Here is a 17,964-nt window from a genome sequence, read left to right as displayed (position 1 = left end):
TTTTTTTTTACTTAACCAGACGAACACAGAATACCGTTTGAGGCACACAGAGTGTAAACCTTTACTTTATTCCGTTTTTTAGTGCAAATTAAAGTTTTGTAGCTTTTTCCGTCTGATTTTACGGGAAACATCTGGATCTCTCGCACCACTGGAGCGGTGGCCCCGGGTGATTCTGTGCTGCTCAGCTGTGAGGGCCTGGGATAATGAGCAGGTATCAAACGGGCTCCTATGGATAAGCCGGCCTTGGTAGGAAGGGCTGCACAACAACGTCCAAGACCACCATGCCAAAAGTGACTGCACACTGTGGCGTCTGTTCATATTTTTTTGAAACATTGTGAAAGATTTAGAAAAGGATTCTGGCTATTATTGCTTAAACTCTTAGAGATTAATTAGTTAGAGCTCACAGGAATATGCGCTTGTTATTATACAGAAACTCCAGTGAGTGTGTTTTGGCTGCCATGCGGCTCAGGTATAGCATGTGTAAATTCACCACATTTACAATGGCCTGATCCTTACCCTTCATGCAGGGAGGGTCGTGCCATTCCTCGAGCAGTAAGACTGGGACTGGTCACACCGTCTTTATCAGATAAACCAATCTATTTTAAAAGGTTGAAATGAATATAGGTCACTCTCGGTTTCTAAGTGATGGAAAGCTCTTGAATTTCAAAATAAAAGAGGCTCCCTGCTGCACAGACTCCTCACACTGCCACATGCTCGTCACTTTTATTTTTAGTAAAAGTGTCTGACGGCAGAGTGCCGCATTACCATATTCACAAACCTACAGGAGGATAAAGCCACGGTGGCTGCAGGTGGCTCCTAATTGAGGCCGCGTTCAAAGACCATTAAGAAAAAAATCAGACTCAGCATCACTCATGTAGAGGGTTAAATATTTAGTAACACAAGTATTTTATAAGACCAGCTCAGTGAAGATCGCTGATTCTTTATACAGCTTTTCACCGGAGAAGCCGGCGGTTCAGTGCGGGAAAAAGTAATTTGAAAGTGCTGTATTTAAACCAGGGGGCAGGCGTTTGTTTTACTGGTTGATAAAATTAGGCTACCCAGTTATTCCAGCAGCAGACCCACAGTGCACTGTACACAGCTGAAATAGCCACAAAGAGTCAGCCATCCATTTACACTAACAGCCCCACGTTAACAATGAGGTCCTTTTAGTGTTTAGATTGCATCTAACCACGTCTGGGAAAACGACATGTAAACAGTTTGGATGTATTGACTGAGCGGAGATTCAAAGGAATTTCTTCAGTCATTTAGGAGGGGTCTTTGGTTTTTTTTTTCCATACTACAGGCAGAGTTATTGTCCTTATCTGCGGTTTTTTGGGGGCTCCCTGCTCGTTAGGAAGCACAAAGGCATCGCCATTTGAAATGATTACTCGTTATTTAAGCGTACAAACATTTTATATGACCCAGTTTGAAACTGGCTCGAGTTTCCTACACTGTTATTAATGAAGCTGTATTATTTTATGGTCTGTTTTTTTTCTCGGTGTTTTCTTTCCATAACAAGAGGAGGGGCACGTTCTCACACCCAGCGGAGAAAGAGGGAAAGAATGTGGTTTACATGGGAGCCGTATTCTTTTACGCCCATCTAAAAAATTGGCTCAATTTTTTTTTAAATTTTATATTTATTTCTTTGATGTATTTTTATTTGAATTTAATCAGCAGAACTACATGTTCTAGCCTAAAATATATAACTCGAATAAAAAAAACGGAACGTATTTCTTTCAAAAAATACGTGTTTTAATAAATAAGCAAAACAAACCAAAAAAAATGTACACTGGACGGAGTTTGGATGGAGACTTGCTAAAGAAAGTCGATGAACTAAATCCATGCAGCGAAAAAAAAAAATCTAAATTGCATTGGTCCCTTTACAGGCTATAGGCGTACTTACACAAGTATTTACAAAATGCATTTATTTATATATATTTATAATTTGGCTTAGTCTTTAAAAAACAAAACAAAACACAAAAATATATTTACTTCTAAAAACGATTAAAGGATGGCTTTGGTGGAATACAGGCCGTGAATCCGAGCTATTCGCTGTAACATCTTTTAGGCCTACACACATCACAGGGCTCTGGCTCTTTTCCTGCTTCCCCCGCTCTCTCTTCCACAAACTGCTCCGGACGATCAGAAGCAGTGAGATGGGTCGACATCCACACTCACTCCCAGAGAGTTTGTAGTTGTGGCTCGCATTACGTCTCTGCGCCATGCCTTTGAGGTCCATGGGTTCTTCAATAATCCCTGTGGTCTTCATACTTTGTAGAAGTTAACAGTCTGCAAAAGAAACAGGGAGAAAGAAATGTGGGGGAGATGTTATTGATCAGGAGGGATCACGTGTGTGGACAGTGACAGGCTATCTATCGGCTCTGGCTTTTCGGGGGGAGGACATCTGGCGTATTTTACGCATTTAAGGGCTCAATTAGCACGTGCGAACTAATGAATGAATCAATTATTAGCCACGGAGCTGAGTAAAACCACATGGAGGCAGGGAAGCAGCGTGGTTTTGAATGCGAATGTACTTCCACAGCTGCTTTTATTCTGGGCTTCGGTTTTAAAGCACCTGAGTAAATTCGGCGTTAGTGGACAAGCCTGAAACAATAAAATCCAATTCCTCGGAGCAAAGTTAAGCCCCGACTTATTATTGAAATAAATCACGCGGCTCACCAAGGTCGCAGTTTGTTTTGAAAGGCCCCGCAGTGTGGCCACAGCCCGGTGTGAATTATTCATTTTGCTGCTAAATTAAAAAATGTTTGTTGTTACTTTTCATTCCAACTATATTTTGGATAAACCTGAAGCCCGTGAGAAACCCCAGCGCGGGTTTAACTCTGCCTTTTTAACGCTATCAAGCCACACGTCGGAATATTTTGAATCTAGCCAGCATGTCGCGGATGCGCCTTCAAATTTAAAGCAAATCACGGTGAAGAGCCTGATATCAGATTCAGAGGAGCTCCGAGGAGCAGTCAGGACCGGACAGGCTTCGATCTTCACATCGGGCCCTGAGCCCTGTCGGATATTTAAAGAAAGGTTACAGCAACTAAAACAAGACGCATTCCTGATTACTGACATCACTAATAGAGTCACTGTTACTCCCTCTTTAATACCCTTTTGCTAAAATAAAAAAAAAAGCTAAAATTAAAAGTAAAACCTCCAAAACAGTGCCATCTGTCCCAGCTGCAGGTCAGCTGTAGAGTAACCAGTCCACCAGATCAGGGAGCAAAGCAAGCCCGAAGAAAGTAACGAGCCTGCGTGTTAATGCGGGCTCTGTTTTTGTTGTCTTGCACTGGCCTGAACTTCCCCGTCCAGCCGCAGGAGCTGCCCATTCCTGCGGTCTCCACACAGGAAGGCGCTCTGTTGTGGATATAAATTACCCGTAGTGGCACTACAGCTGCGTCTTGGCCCTTTTAAAAAAAGAAAAACTAGGGTCCTTATAAGAGGGACTACAAAAGTTAAAAAAATAAAAAGAAATAAAAACTTAATTTTTTGGCAATAAATAGAAGAGAGCAGCAAATGTGGCACCTACTTAATGCCTGACATGTAAACAAGTTCCGCAACTATTATTTGTATTCATTCCTCCGCCTAATCCTTCAAATAAACACGAGCCCATTTTTCACATCCCGAACGAGCCCTCTGCTTCACTCAAGTCTCGGAACATCAAATTGATATCATGGATTATTCTATCCCCGAGAGTTTGCGCGCGGACAGGCAGGGTTTAAAAGATGCTGCGGCCTCGTGCTTAAAGTTTGAACATTTAAAAAAAGGGACGGGGACACGTTTGACGCACTGGATGCCTGTCACCTACACATCTGGCTACAGTTTCCCTCCAGACACGTGGTTAAGTCGTCACCTGATAACGACTCTTTTTTTTTAAGTAAAGTTCAAAGTGAAAATAAACAGAATTTGGGGGATGACTCCCATAATGCGCTTCATAACCGTTTTACCATAAGGCGTTATATCTGCCTACAGCGGCGCCTTTACAAACGAGCCCTTCATCGTTATTACTTCTTTTTCCTGCTGTAAACACTGACATCATCGACTTTTTTCTTTCCGGGCTTCGTGCTACCCACCGCTTTGGCATTGGAAGTGACGGTCTGTGGGTGCTAGTGAGATGCTGACATAGACCAAGCGCCCTCCATCCTCCACACAGAGAACGCATAACTGAGTCTTTCGTGCGCTACGTAACTGCAACTGGACATCTTGCTGTCCATCTCGTCGCTCTGCAGCACCTGACAGAGAAAGTCGATGTATCTGGAGGCCAGCTTCAGCGTCTGTATCTTGCTGAGTTTGTCCGACGGCAGTGTGGGGATAATTTTGCGCAAAGACGCAAAGGCCTCGTTCAGAGACTGAGTCCGTTGCCTCTCCCGGACGTTGGCCAGGACCCGCTGGTTCTGCAGCTCCTCGAACGACTGAGTGCTGCTCGGACTCGGCTTCTTCCCCCGTTTCACCGGACCCGGGCTGCTGCCGCTGCTGTCGTCGCTGGACTTTTTGCTGTGCCTCCTCTTTCTCGCGAAGCTTTTCTGCTGTCTGTCCAGCTCCTCCTCGCTGGTCACCAGACTATCCACAGGGGAAACCGGAGAACTGGAGCCCTCTTCCATTTCTTTCTTGAAGAAATGCAGAGATAGAGAGGAAAACACGCTGTCCACCTTTGAAGCCGTGGTTACAAAAATTGTATAGATATCCTTGAAGCTGAGGGGAATAATTTCGAGATGGGTCTCTGCGCGTCTTACTTTGGAAGGAACTATGGTCAAAGTGGCGGTTGGCACGATTCTCCTCGTGCAGGAAGTTTTTTCCTTACAATATTTTTGGAAACGGTATCCCGGCGTCAGATGCTAAATAGGTTTAAGAGTGGAAGGGGAGGGGTTTTGAGGTGCGGAGGGGGAGCTAGTGTGCGCCTTGGTGTTCAGCAAGCGGGAGGGACCAGTCATGGTTTCGTGTATCATAGAAGACTTAAACAAGACTCGTATTTACTGTCAGAGGCCAGGGATGACCGACTTACTCTGCTCTTATTTTCTTTTCCCTTTTTAGCATCGGTGGTCCCTAGAAGGAAAAAAAAAGTACAGTTTCTTTACGTGGAAGAAAATTACGTTCACTATTTTTACTGAGATGATGAAATGACTCATAATTTAATAAAAAAGAAAAAAATTGTCTCGTTCTTCTTGGAATATTTGCAATGATATTTTTGACATATATCTATAGTTAGTTTACATCTTAAAGTTAAAGTTTAATAATAATAATGATAATAACAATAACAGTCTTTCCTCATAAAAATATTTTCCAGATTTCTTAAAAGGTCGCTGGATTTGAATTAAAGTAAAACATGAGCCAGAGCCTTTAGGGTCAATAAAACTATCAAATTAACTGCAGTATAAAATCCATTTGTTCTTGGAGAGTGAAGGCTTTGTGCCACAGTCGCTCCCTGCGAGGCCTTTTACAGCCACACAAACCTTCCGTGTACCGTAAAAACAGAGTTTTAACGCCAGTGTAAAGTATGCGCACCGCGGAGGGCGATTTACGCACAGACTCGTCGGACCGGTGGAAATATATCCGCTTGATATTTAATCGAATCAAGTCTGTGCGCACTCGCAGCTCCTATAATGTGGAAGTCAAACAGGAAGGAGGCTTAAACTAACCATCGAGCTCTCCGGTTTCTGCCGATACCTCCAATGAACGGTTTTCCATGCGTTTTGTCAGCGGCCCACCTCTTCATCTGTCACGTCGTGTTTTCCCTACACAGAGCGGCGCACAGGTGGCTCATATTAAAGAGCTGAATTTATCCACTGCCAAAATCTCAGTTTGTCCAAATCAGCTGACTGTGACCTCTGGAGATTTCTTTAACTTCTTTGTTATCAGTTTCTGACTGGAGAGCATTTCAGCTCCCATAAAGCACCAAAATATAACCAGTTATTTTATTGTTATTGAAAAAAGAGATCGGACAAAAAATATGACAGTCGGATGAAATAAGATGTTTTATTTTAATCAAATGCATTTTATTCGACTCTTGGGGATAAATCCGACTTTCACTTAGTTACAGGAAATTGGACTAATATTAGTAATAAGACTGTGTTGAAGATAAAACAAAACATTTCCTAATGAAGATTAATGAACGAGAGCGTGTATATTTTACTATTTTGCAGCAGGGGCTATATTTATAACCGGTATTGCATGATGTTCATGTATTTATTAAAGAAACAGAAATTTAACTGCTAATGTAAATCCAACGAAAATCAAACTGGTCCAAGAATGACATCATTAACAAGCAATTTAGCTAATTTACACACACACACACACACACACAAAGTGTGAAAATAATCACGTTACAGCAGCTCGACTGTTAGGCGTGTTAATAAAAACAGAATGTAATGATTTGCCCATTATTTAAGATTTATATTAATTGAAATAGTACAAAGGCAACATAAAATATCAGAACTGAAAATATTTATTGTTCTGTGTTAAATTACATGCTCGGTTTGAATTTGATGGCAGTGGCACGAGGAGCCGTGAAGTTTCAAGTATGAAGTAAGCAAAACGTTAAACTCCTGAGAACTTGGTGTTGCTTATGCGAACCGAGTGTGCTTTGTGTTTTAGGCGTCACCGGTAATGGTTAGTGTCACTCTACTTTTACGTAGTGCCAGATGCATTAATTCAGACCGTGGCATGCCCCGGGCTAGGTCCAAGTGTGGTTTCACATTTTACTGGCCTCCTTCATACAGCTTCTACACGAAGAAGGAAATGTTTCACACATGCAAATATGAAAGCAATGCTCGAATATGCACAAGAGCAAGTATGAAAGAGGGAACATGCACCTGAAGGAGCGTGCACAAAATTGCACACACTTTCCCCCAATTATGACCTCTGAACTTCTGCTCCCTGGCTGGGCTGCAGGAGGCCCCTGGGAGAAGGGTTGACTTGCAAAGTATGAGACTGATCCTGTGCAGTGACTATGAGGTAGGCTTCTCAACCACACACACACACACACACACACACACACACACACACACACACACACAAACTTCACAAAAAGAAGAAGAATGGGACCTTAGCTGACACTTTTCCACCCACTGTGTGCTCTAGGCAATGCTAAGCAAGTGCCCACTCAAAAGTCAAGCAAAGCTTGCAAAAACACTTTTCACACTAACAGAGTAAAAATAATTCAGCTAATCAAAAACCTTTAACTTGATGTGCTGCTGAGGTAGTTTAGTTACCATGTGTTGTTTCTTTATTCATAATTCAAATACATCTCACCCAGTGTTCAATGACATCGAGAGAGGCTGTTGGCTCTTGGAAGATAAAAACACAGCCAAATACTGTAAAATGAAGTGAGACAGGGGGGAGAGAGAGGGATGACTTGCCTCTCAGATCAAAGGTGAGCTTGGGCCGTAACTCAGCGTAGCAGGATGACGTACTTCTGTCTCGTCTGACACCTTTAAGACCAGCTCCACATGAGCCGAGGGCAAGGCCTTAATAAGCGCAGAGCCTTTCTGCTGTCACTGCAGCAAGAAATGCATCCCTGCTGCATGCACCGCCTCATAAACAGAAAAGGACAGAAATGAGGAGTGAGAGTGAGAGGTGTTGAGAGACAAAAAGCAGTTTCAAAAGAAAAAGAAAGAAAAGAGATGAAATGGCAAACAAAGAGGCCAAATGTACGGACGTGTGATGATTCACAGAAGACTTTGATCTGACGTGGAGGGTCACGGATGTGTGAGGAAAGTCAGGAAAGAGATGATTTGTTAGAGGCTGCGATGAGTGAAGTTTTGCTGTGTATCTGACAGATTTGGTTACCTTTGACTTCACCACTATCCCGCCATCCCCAGACACTCGTGAAGTCTCACCCCAAATGATCTTGGAAAGAGGAACTAGCTTTGGCCTGCATGCAAAGTCGTGTACAGTCTACATTATCACCTGATTACGGCATGCATCAGTGCATCCACATTTGCCTTTTTATATGTGCACTTAACATGTGCAGATCTGCGCGTGCGGCTGTGCCAGAAAGTGATTCAAGATGAACCAGAGATCAGCAGAGGAAGGCCCAGCTGCTTTTCATTGCACAGAGTACGGTGTCTATTACCAGGAGTGCAATCGCTTTTAAAGCTACTTGTAGCACCACTGCTTCCACTGGAGGAAGCCTTTACATATCTATACAGGAATCCAACCCTGCGACTTGAACCAGCCACAAAGCACCTAACAACAAGGAATTTTCTCCGAACAGGCTGTGAAGACCACAAGCAAAAAGAAGAGTACAACATTTCCAAAAGGTCAGTGCTATCTATTGACAAAAAGAACATGAGTGATCACCGCTGATTAGTATTGGAACAAAACAGAAAACAAATGTTAGCCATCTCTGCCGCTGCTGTTTTGTAAAAGCGTGTCTGTTTCCAGAGTTTGAGAAAAAAAACATGAATGTCTGTTTTATTGCGCAGTTCTCTTCCAGTAAGTTGTGAAAATATGACTCACAAGTCAACTCCGAATAAGAACTCGCGCATCATACTTACTCAAAGTCCTTATTTAAGGTCAAATGAATGCAAATACATTTAGAAAACCAACAAGACATGTTTTGTAACTTCAAAAGGCCGATAGCATCAAGGAGAGAAAATTACACATCGCTGCCTTTCCTGCTAAAACATTTCTTTAGGGATACATTGTCCCAAACGTGCAATCGCAGGCTTGCGTTTCTTTGAAAGCACGAGACTGCCACTTGTTTCTAATAAGAGCCCGTATTTAGCAGAGGCCTCCACAGTGAATGAAACAACAGGTAATATCAATGAGTGGTACATATTGGACTATAAAACCATAGGGTCACCTGCACTCACAGAGCGAGTCCTCAGTAACGCCCAGAACCCATTCATTCATACATCCACACTGCGCCATTCCTCGGCCCCGGGGCTGATGACAAGGTGTTTTTGAAATCGCATTAGGGGCCCTTTCATAAAGGTTTCACTGGGGAGTGTGTAACAGCTTGAAGCATTTAGACTTTGTTTAATACGATGCAGACTCGCTGCTCGATGCTTTGTCTCCTGGGTGGAAAGGGGCCCGGGATGCCAGAGACCCCCACTGTTAGAGTTTGCTTTGATATCTGGAGGTGGAAGGGGAAATAGAGCAGAATAACCCCTGTCCTACACAGACACAAATACACGCCTATACGTATACACACCATCAGCCCACACCCACACCAAAACCTGTGCACGCAGTACCTGACTCTGCCTGGCTGCCCTGCAGAATTATGGCCATCCGATGAAAAAGCCAAGCTTTGAAGTGCAGCTTTCAGCGGCTTTACACCCTATGGGAGAGCTGCCTTAAGAAAAGAAATCATGATCTATAGTCACATGGTGCATGCTGTATCTGTTAGGTAAGGTACCCTGGTTCCAAAACGCTGTCAGTCAAAATTAAGCTGAGAAATATAAATAATTTAAAAATAAAATAGATTTTCACAGATGCTTTTTGTCTAAAGTGACTTGCATTTTTCTCCATGCAGGCAAGAGGATAAATTTGTGGTTCGGTGTGTGGTTTGAGGACTCGGCTAGTTGTTGAACCCAGTGATTAATGGCTGACCTGCTCTACCACCTGAGCTTTGTATTTATATATGTATACACAGATTGGTTGTGGGAGGGGGGGCTCAGATGGATAGGCTGTTTATTTTATCAGTTTTGTCCAATAAGAGAACGCTCTTGGCACAAAGTAACGGTCCCTAAGTTCAGCCACACTCAACTCAAATGCAACTCATTGACTTGACAGTTACAAAAAACAGAGTTGCCAGAGCAATTATGTTGGCCATAACACAATTATATTCATTATGCATGTACAACTTCCAGAATCTAAACTTTAACCAGGCCAGAGAGAAGGGAAAGGGGGTGGGTCGCGGTGATCAGGTCAGAGTAAATTTGCTGAACAAATGACAGAAAGGCCGTGCACTCGGGTGATGATGGGGCAGCCTCCTGCACAAATAACGTAGAATAATTAGAGCTGCACTTGTGACCCTAGTGCCAAGGTTAGCACGACGGTTGGCCCAAGTTTGCAGTGCGATGTGTCAGCCAGCTGGGCTAGGCTACAGTGAGTTTTGGGGGAGGCGGTGCATTAAGGTTGGGCAAACAGTGTTGTTTGATCTGCTGATTGGGCTAGGACAAGCTGGGTGGATGTCAACACGAGGGTGACGTTTACAGCCTGCTGCCGCTCAGTGTCACCTGTGTGACCAACGCTCTGCATTAGAGCTGATCCGCAAGGACAATAAATCTTTTACATGTGACCAAAGCTAATGCAGAATTCCTACAGCTCATCTTTATCTGCCTTCTCATTCGTATTTCACAGATAAATCTGACAGCAGGAGCAAGCAGGCCTGCCCTCAGGGTCCTTCTGCATCAGCCAGAGGGATGCTTGAGTGATTAAAAAGTAATTGTCAAAAGTGGAATAGTTCACTGGCTGTGTGAAATGTAATGATCGGCTGTTAGATGGACTAGTGCGCCCCCCGCCCCCCCGTTCAGGGCCCTTGAATTCGGGCCCCTGGGACACATTGTAAAGATGACACCACATTTTTCCTTCACGCACTCTGAGGATGAAAGCGCTGAAGCATGAAGGGCAGGACTGTGAAGAGGAGCTGTAATGAGGAAAGCAGGTGAGGTATTTAGCCAAAGTTTCACAGCTATTAAAGTGCCAACACACTGGACCCTCACGGCGCTGGTGCTTCTGAGGCGTCAGCATTTAGAGACAGACGGATGTTTGGCTTATAGAAGTTGTTGATGGTGGAGTAGTAGGGTGGGATTACATTAGCGGGTTTTAAATTAGCAGAATAACCCAGATGTTCTTAGATGTCATATTTATTTATTTACATCAAACTGAACGCTTTTGTTTTACTTTCTCTATCTTAGCTCACAGAAAGCGTACGTTATTACGGTTGGTGCTCATATTGTAGGGACTGTAAGTCACAAAGTAGGCGTGCTCTGAAACATACCCTGCTTTACCCTCCTACTGGATACTCATAGCATGAATTGAACATCATGTTATGTTTACTTAAACTTGAAACTAGTGATTGAGATCGTAAGCGTATCACGAAAACGTCTCCTGAGGCCATGAAACAAAAGACCCGAGGGTTATTTTCCCAAAGACCTCTTCCCACTACAAGAGTCCCCCCGCTGTCCATCTCTTACATACAGTCTATGGTTCCTCATCTAAGTAACACGTGTGGTTATTTTTACACCGTATTACGTCTATTCTACCTTCTTTTTCTGCTAGAGTTTCATTAGTAAAATGGGAACAGCTGACCAGGATATGTCTTTGAGCAACTGCTTTCTTTCATCTGAGCAATATCTAAAATTACAAACATCCCATGTCAGAGTGATGCAGAAAGAATTACTCCTAGGCTGGATGATTGCAACTGCTTATTATGAGGCTGTTTTAAAAGCTTCCTGAAATCCTGAGTTAATACAAAACACGTCAGATAAAGTACTGTCAGGAGCTAGAAAGAGTGCCCTACTGAAATCTTTCTCCTCACATCATAACTTGAAGACCTCGTAGTAACATGTTATCCCAGTAGAGCCTGCGGGCTTATTAGTGGTTCCTTGTTTCTGAAAGTAGGATGGGAGGCAGAGGCTCTCCTGTGGATCCAGCTCCCAGTTTGGATTTAGGAGACAGGCACCCTCTCTACTTTTAAGATTAGGCTTCAAAGGTTCCTGAGTGATAACTCTTATAGACAAAAGTATTATGTTACAACTCTTAGTCTTTGAATTCTGGTGATTTTCAGTCCCATTGCCACATGTGCATAAAGTCAAGCACCTGGCTAGGCAGCGTGCCTTTACAAGCATTAGTGAAAGAAGGGGTTGTTTTAAGCAGCCCGCTGAATTGGAGTGTGGCACCATAATAGCATGCCACCATTACAATAAGTCACTTTATGAAATTTCTTCCCTTCTAGATAGATCAACTGTAAGTCATACTATTGCAAAGTCAAAGGGTTTAAGGACCACAAAACCTCAGCCACAAAGTGGCAGACCACATATTGTTACAGAGTCATCAAGTGCTGAGCCACATGATGCTTAAAAGTCTCCTGCTGACTCAATAACTGCACAGATCCAAACCTCTGACATTAACATCAGCACAGAAAACTGAGCCGCAGGAGCTTCGTGGGATTGTTTTTTCATGACCGAGGAGCTTCTGTAGGAGTAACATGTGGGCTGCTCACCAGTTTTGTGTATAAGCCTTGGACCAGGTGACCCTGAACCACCCATTAGTTAGGCTGCAATAGGCTCCAACTGCGAGGGAACTTCCCATCATGCACTGAGCGCTTTTTCTCCACTTCCATCTTTCCACTCCCCGTGTGTGATTGTTGAAGCATTCCCTCTAATATTAAACAGTAATTAATACAAAAAGAAATAAAAAAGGACAGGGAAAAAGGAATGCTCTGAAAGCAAATAAAAATGTAAACATTTCAAGACAGAAGCTTGACATTTATGTCTTTATGTGGTGTATAAAGTCATCCCCAAGCCTGACTCAGTGCATGCTATAGCTTACTTTCCCTCCTCTTTCCACTTCTTTCAAAATGAGACGTCCAAGCTGTTGTTGCAGGAAAGAATTTCTTTTATGCTGTTGTTTTTTTGTATAAATTTTGATCTACATTTTTAGCTACATGTAAAGTACGATTGACTGTATGTCAAACAATCCTGAATTGGATAAACAAGTAAGAAAACGGATGGATGTCAAACAAAAAGGCCACTTTCAGAATGTGTCCGTCTTTTCTGTTCTCCCTGATTTGTGACCTTTGGACAGAGCTGTTGCAGAGCGTCTTTCACACAAACACCTGCATTATTCCAGCAGGATGTGATGTACTGATTGTATTTACAAGCGCACAACCCAGACTCCACAGTTACACTAACATGATAAACACACCTGCCGGCTGATGGCAGAATGGCCTCACAGTGTTTGTCAGTGTAAGACTGCCGGATGTTAAATCAATAAACTACCTCAGTGCAAAAAAAGAGAAGACGTCCGATCCAGCCCACAGAGTGGAAGAATGTTACTCATTCTGGCCACTAAAATTTTCCGCTTGGCTGAATCATATCTCATCCGAATGGTATTCTGAGCTGTTTTTGATGATCTCCAAGTGCAATCATTTGAAAATGCAGCACGGCGTCACTTAATGGGGATAAGCCAGATCCTTACGTATTTTGAAGAAAGTTCATAAATAACGACACAAAGTGAGAATTTCACATTTTAACAAAACAAGCTCAGATTCTTCATTGTGGCTGTCACACAGTGATTAGTTTATTTTATAAAGATTTTTAAGCTCTTAAAGAGACATAATTATCATTATTTAATGATATTTCTACAGATAATATTATCCCACTTATGCTTGTTTAATTTATATGGAAGATTGTTTGTATTCATCTGATTTAATTTGGCACACATTTCATCTGTTTTTAATATGCACTGTATAACTTTTTAGTGCTTTTAGTCCTTTTTATCTCAATATTTAGGTTACAGTGGAACCTTGGAGATGATGTCATTGAAGACAAAATGTGAAAAAATAAAGTAAAACACACACAGGACACCAAAAAGGGGAAAGAATTAGTTAACTAATACCACTAGAGGGACCCAGCAGAGTGGTAACAAAGGTGACTTATCAGTACGACTACAAAAGGTCACGGGCTCATTTATACTCTTCTTCTCTGTTTTATCAAATCTTGTTCTTCACAGGCAAATATTCAAGGCTTTTGGGTGCATTTGCATTGTCCAGCAGGTGCACCGCACACAAATGCAACTCACATGACTCGTGTAACACTAGAATACTTCCCTAACAGAATAAGCTATCGAGCAGGACGGTTTCTCTGACGCGGCATTATTTAAGCTCCACACATCTCGTTCCATGTACAGAGAAATGCCGTGAATGACGTTTCCACGTGAAGGTTTGAATCTCACCGGTCTAACAGAACAACTGGGGACTTCATTTTAATTGACTGTGACCAAAATTCCCACAACAGAAATTCAGCTCCACATCATCCATAAGCTGTCATAACCGGGCTGCTTTGTAATGGTTTCCTATGGGCTCCATTACTGGCACTAGAATTGCCTGAGCAAAAGAAAAATGGGTGTGTTGTTGACTCCCTTCGCCTGTTTTACACATCTAACTACACCTGGAGCGACATCTGCGGACTGCTGAGAGGAAAGCCGAGCACCATCATTACATGGTGTGCTACAGCCTGATAATGGGGCCATAATGCTGCACTGTAAGACAGAAAGGGTTGGCTGTGTGCTGGACCAAAGCAAAGCTCATCTGTTGGACAGTGAAGTAAGAATTACAAATTTGATTGGGGTTAACACCCAACCAGCATGTCAGTTTCAAGGCTGCTCGTCTGGCCCTGCTCAGTTTGCACTTGTGTTGCAGTGTGTGTCAAAATGACTGTCAGGACCCGGGGTTTCCCAGCAGACCATTACCCTGTAATGACACCAGCGATGTTATTCTCGTTGTCTTTGAAAGGTTTTAATGTTCAGGCTTGAACTGTGCATGAAGGCCGCAGTGGAAAATGTAGGTAATGTGTTGCCTTTAAGTAGAGATCAGTGTCACATCTACACAAAATTGCTCCACTGATGGTGCTGCACTTGTCTGGAAAGAAAGATTACACATTTACACGGGATGGAGTAACTTAAAATGCACAGAAAGCCTGAAAATCACTGCATTCTCCAAGCTGCAAACAATTACATGATGATATTTTCCACGAGTGTTTTTGTCATAAATAAGAAATAATTACAAATAAATAAACACAACAGATGACAGATGACAACCGGCCTTATTGCCATGTTTGGAAACAGCACCTGACACGCTACAGCACGCCGCACCGATCTGCTTCTCACGCCCATCGTCTCATTTACATGATCAAGGCTCTTTTTAACACATCAGCTCGCAGCCTAATGAGCCAGAGTCCAGAAAACACTTCAGCACCGCGTGCAGAAGTATGAGTCCTTTACAAGTCCATTCAGTCTCGTGCCAGTGTGCCTCTCTGTGGCAACAATGACGACCCTCTTTCTCGTCTTTGCCCCAAAAACAATGGCTCTCAATTACCAGTCAATAACAAATTAGAATTTTAAAAGCTTCCAAGAACAAAGTAGTGGATAAGACTAAGAAAGCCTGAGGTGTGTGACCTGGTGAGAAGTCTGCAGATGTCTGTCGGCACACTCTCTCCTGCTGGCTGGCTGTCTGTTCTTGACATGCAGTGAGAGGAAAAGGAGGAAAAAAAGTCTGAACCACCTCCTCGCTGAAGCCTGTACGCTCAGGGTGCCCCGTGTTCCTCCGTTAATCCCACTTTATCCAAGAGAGGCGGGCTGTCAGGTCTGGGAAGGGCAGAAAGAGACAAAAGCAGGACAAACACAAGTTTTGTTACATTTTAATGACTGTTTAACAAGTCCTGGTCGGGCCTAACCCCCCACAAAAGAGGCTTCAGAGACGATCGTCACAGAATTAAGTGAAAGGGGGGCAAAGGAATACAACTACTTGAGTTAAGATTACATGAGGCTCATTTAAGAGCAAATGCCCCAAGGAAACACACCTGGGGATAAAGGTCTGTGCTAAACACACAGAAAGTTGCTTATAATGACATTTCCTTTATGGGATTACTGTGAACGACTATTAGAAAACTACTACATTAAGAGCCCTGTGAAAAACTGAAAGGGGATCTTTTCACTGTGCATTGTGTAAAAGAGGCCACATTACAATATATTCTAATAAGGGGAAAAAAATGAACTCAATCTTTATAAAGAAATTCTGATGTTTTTATAAGCTCCTTGAGGCGACTTGCTGTGATTTTGCGCTCTAAATAAATATAGTAAAACTGACTTGAATTGAACCAGGTCTGCTTCTTTCATGTAAAAGTGAATTGAATGTAAAATAAATGTTTTAAAAAACAGGTTTTTGTCACAGTTTAGCATATCAGTTATATGATGAACGATTAATGAACGGCTTCTTAATGATACATGCCATTTTCCTCTGTTTTAATTAGTTATTTTTTGTTTGAATTATAAATTAAACAATGATAATAATAATAATAAATACTGTATTAGGACTCTGTAGGATTTAAGTAAATTTCATCCGGTTCCAACGTGGGAAATTTGATTAAATCGAAATATATCTCAAACCAAAAACGATGAGTTTGTGAAGTAGGGGGGCTTTCTTTATGTGGTGTCGTTGTATGTAAACATCATTTAGCATTATGTCTAAATATAAAATCATCATAATAAAATGTATAACTCGATCTAACTTTAATTTACTTTTACTTGGACAGGTTGTCATTTATAAACCAAACTGACCCTGGTTAGATTTACCATGTGGAAATATTACATATTATTATTATTATTATTATTATTATTAGTAGTAGTAGTAGTAGTAGTAGTAGTATTAGTAGTAGTAGTAGTATAACAGTTGAATATTTCACTGAATGTAAATTAACTGCATTTTCACTGCATAAATCGTTTTTTCAGATGGCTTAAGAGGAGATTATTGCTCCATCACGATCGCTTCTCTGCTGGCTGGATCTGAATCGTTAGTAAATGACACCATCGTGAGCTTAAGGAGCACTCAGCCCACCGCTTGTGTTCCAGATGGCGTTGGTTTGATTCTTGTAGCCGCTCTTCATGCACTCGTCCACATAGGATTTGGGGTCGCAGCCGGACATCAGGATCTCTCTCAGCAGGGCGATGTAAGCTATGGCCAGTCTCAGGGTGTCAATCTTCGACAGCCGCTTTTCGTAGGGAAACGTCGGCACGTGGCAGCGAAGCTCCTCGAAGGCAGAATTGATGCTGAGCATCCTCTTCCTCTCCCGGATGTTGGCGGCATGCCGCTGCACCTTGTATGGCTGATGAGGTGCTAACGTCCGCGCACTGAGCTTGGTCACATCCAGAGACTCTTCGGTGGGGGAGCTCTCTCCCCCAGGACAGACGCCAGGGCCTGGAGACTGAAGGTCGAGATCGGTGAAGGTCAGCTGTGCGTCCGGGAACACGGACTGACAGCCGAACGAGGACCAGGGTGAGAGCTGGCCAGTGGCTGCTGTGCAGTCCAGCAGGAAGGTGTCCAGTTGGCTCTGAAACGGGAAGTTCTGGTCCATCTGTCCCCATAATGCAAAGTCTGCCGTGCCATCCTGGTCGAAGTCAAAGAGTAGGTCCTCCATACTTTAAAACGATATTTTCCTGTCAGGGAAAATAAACTGTGCAGGGGTGATGGACAAAGTCCCTACAGAGGAAAACAGACGTCTGATAACTACCTGCCTGCCTGCTCTAATCTGTTGTGTGGTAGCTTCATGGGCACATCTCCTGGATTAAATACTTCACGGCCTTCATACTTCCCGGCGGGTCGCCCTGACCAATTCTAAAGGCTGAAAGAGAGCTCTCAAGAACTCCTTACCCCTCTTTGTACGGCCATCATTGCTGTAAAACAAATTACAGAGGGATCAGTGGATCTCCAACTGACAAAAAGCGGAGAAAACACGTGTCTAATTATAAACTTCCCCTGAAGTAGGTCCGCTAATATTGAGAACGACACTCAGTGTTTAGCGGTGACTGGAGGACTTGTTTAGAGCATTGTGGCGCAGCAGGCCGCGCAAACCCGGCAACCTCTGAATGAGACTGTTTTACCTTTAAAAGCTCGGCTGACAACAAACGTCGCTGTCAGAAACACATGAGAGCTCTTTGTCACCGCAGAATGTAACGAGATGTAACGAGAGGGGCGCCTTTTCTGTTTGGCCTCGGGTTTATTGCGCGTTTTTACGCACTGAGCTTAGATCCCAGCGAGACGAAAAATATTCCAACGGTATCACCGCAACTCGTCTCACATAATTTGGGTCCAGCAGCCACATTAATAGGTTTGTAATTTGTAAATGATATGACTGACAAACCGTGGAGAGGAGGCACGCTGTAATTACGCCGGGGTTAATCAAATACGCGGGTTCTTTCTTCGAGGTTGGATGAAGGGCAGCTTTGGGGTGAACT

General features: G+C 43.0%; 2 protein-coding genes across 3 annotated transcripts; both read right to left on the bottom strand.

Moving 5' to 3' along the window:
• Positions 1-1,734: 1,734 nt before the first annotated feature.
• On the bottom strand, positions 1,735-4,839 carry twist2 (twist-related protein 2). 2 transcript variants are annotated; one of them, XM_005944117.3, is made up of 2 exons: positions 4,080-4,839; positions 1,735-2,289 (listed from the first exon to the last, which is right to left on the bottom strand). In XM_005944117.3, the coding sequence occupies exon 1, from the start codon at positions 4,605-4,607 to the stop codon at positions 4,113-4,115; it is 495 nt and encodes a 164-aa protein (XP_005944179.1). In that variant the 5' UTR covers positions 4,608-4,839; the 3' UTR covers positions 1,735-2,289; positions 4,080-4,112. The 2 variants fall into 2 exon arrangements, with proteins under 2 accessions (XP_005944179.1, XP_042068610.1); XM_042212676.1 differs by having other exon boundaries at positions 4,196-4,830.
• Positions 4,840-13,336: 8,497 nt separating this feature from the next.
• LOC102306261 (pancreas transcription factor 1 subunit alpha) lies at positions 13,337-17,522 on the bottom strand. The gene is made up of 2 exons (XM_005944118.3): positions 16,568-17,522; positions 13,337-15,318 (listed from the first exon to the last, which is right to left on the bottom strand). Exons 1-2 carry the CDS (start codon positions 17,145-17,147, stop codon positions 15,281-15,283), a joined length of 618 nt encoding a protein of 205 aa, XP_005944180.1. The 5' UTR covers positions 17,148-17,522; the 3' UTR covers positions 13,337-15,280.
• Positions 17,523-17,964: the final 442 nt, after the last annotated feature.

Source organism: Haplochromis burtoni, unplaced genomic scaffold (assembly GCF_018398535.1).
Source record: "Haplochromis burtoni strain Fernald_Lab_line unplaced genomic scaffold, NCSU_Asbu1 Contig_386, whole genome shotgun sequence".
In the NCBI taxonomy this organism is placed as follows: domain Eukaryota; kingdom Metazoa; phylum Chordata; class Actinopteri; order Cichliformes; family Cichlidae; genus Haplochromis; species Haplochromis burtoni.
The sequence above is the reverse complement of the archived record's forward strand: the minus strand, read 5'-3'. Positions and strand labels throughout refer to the sequence as shown.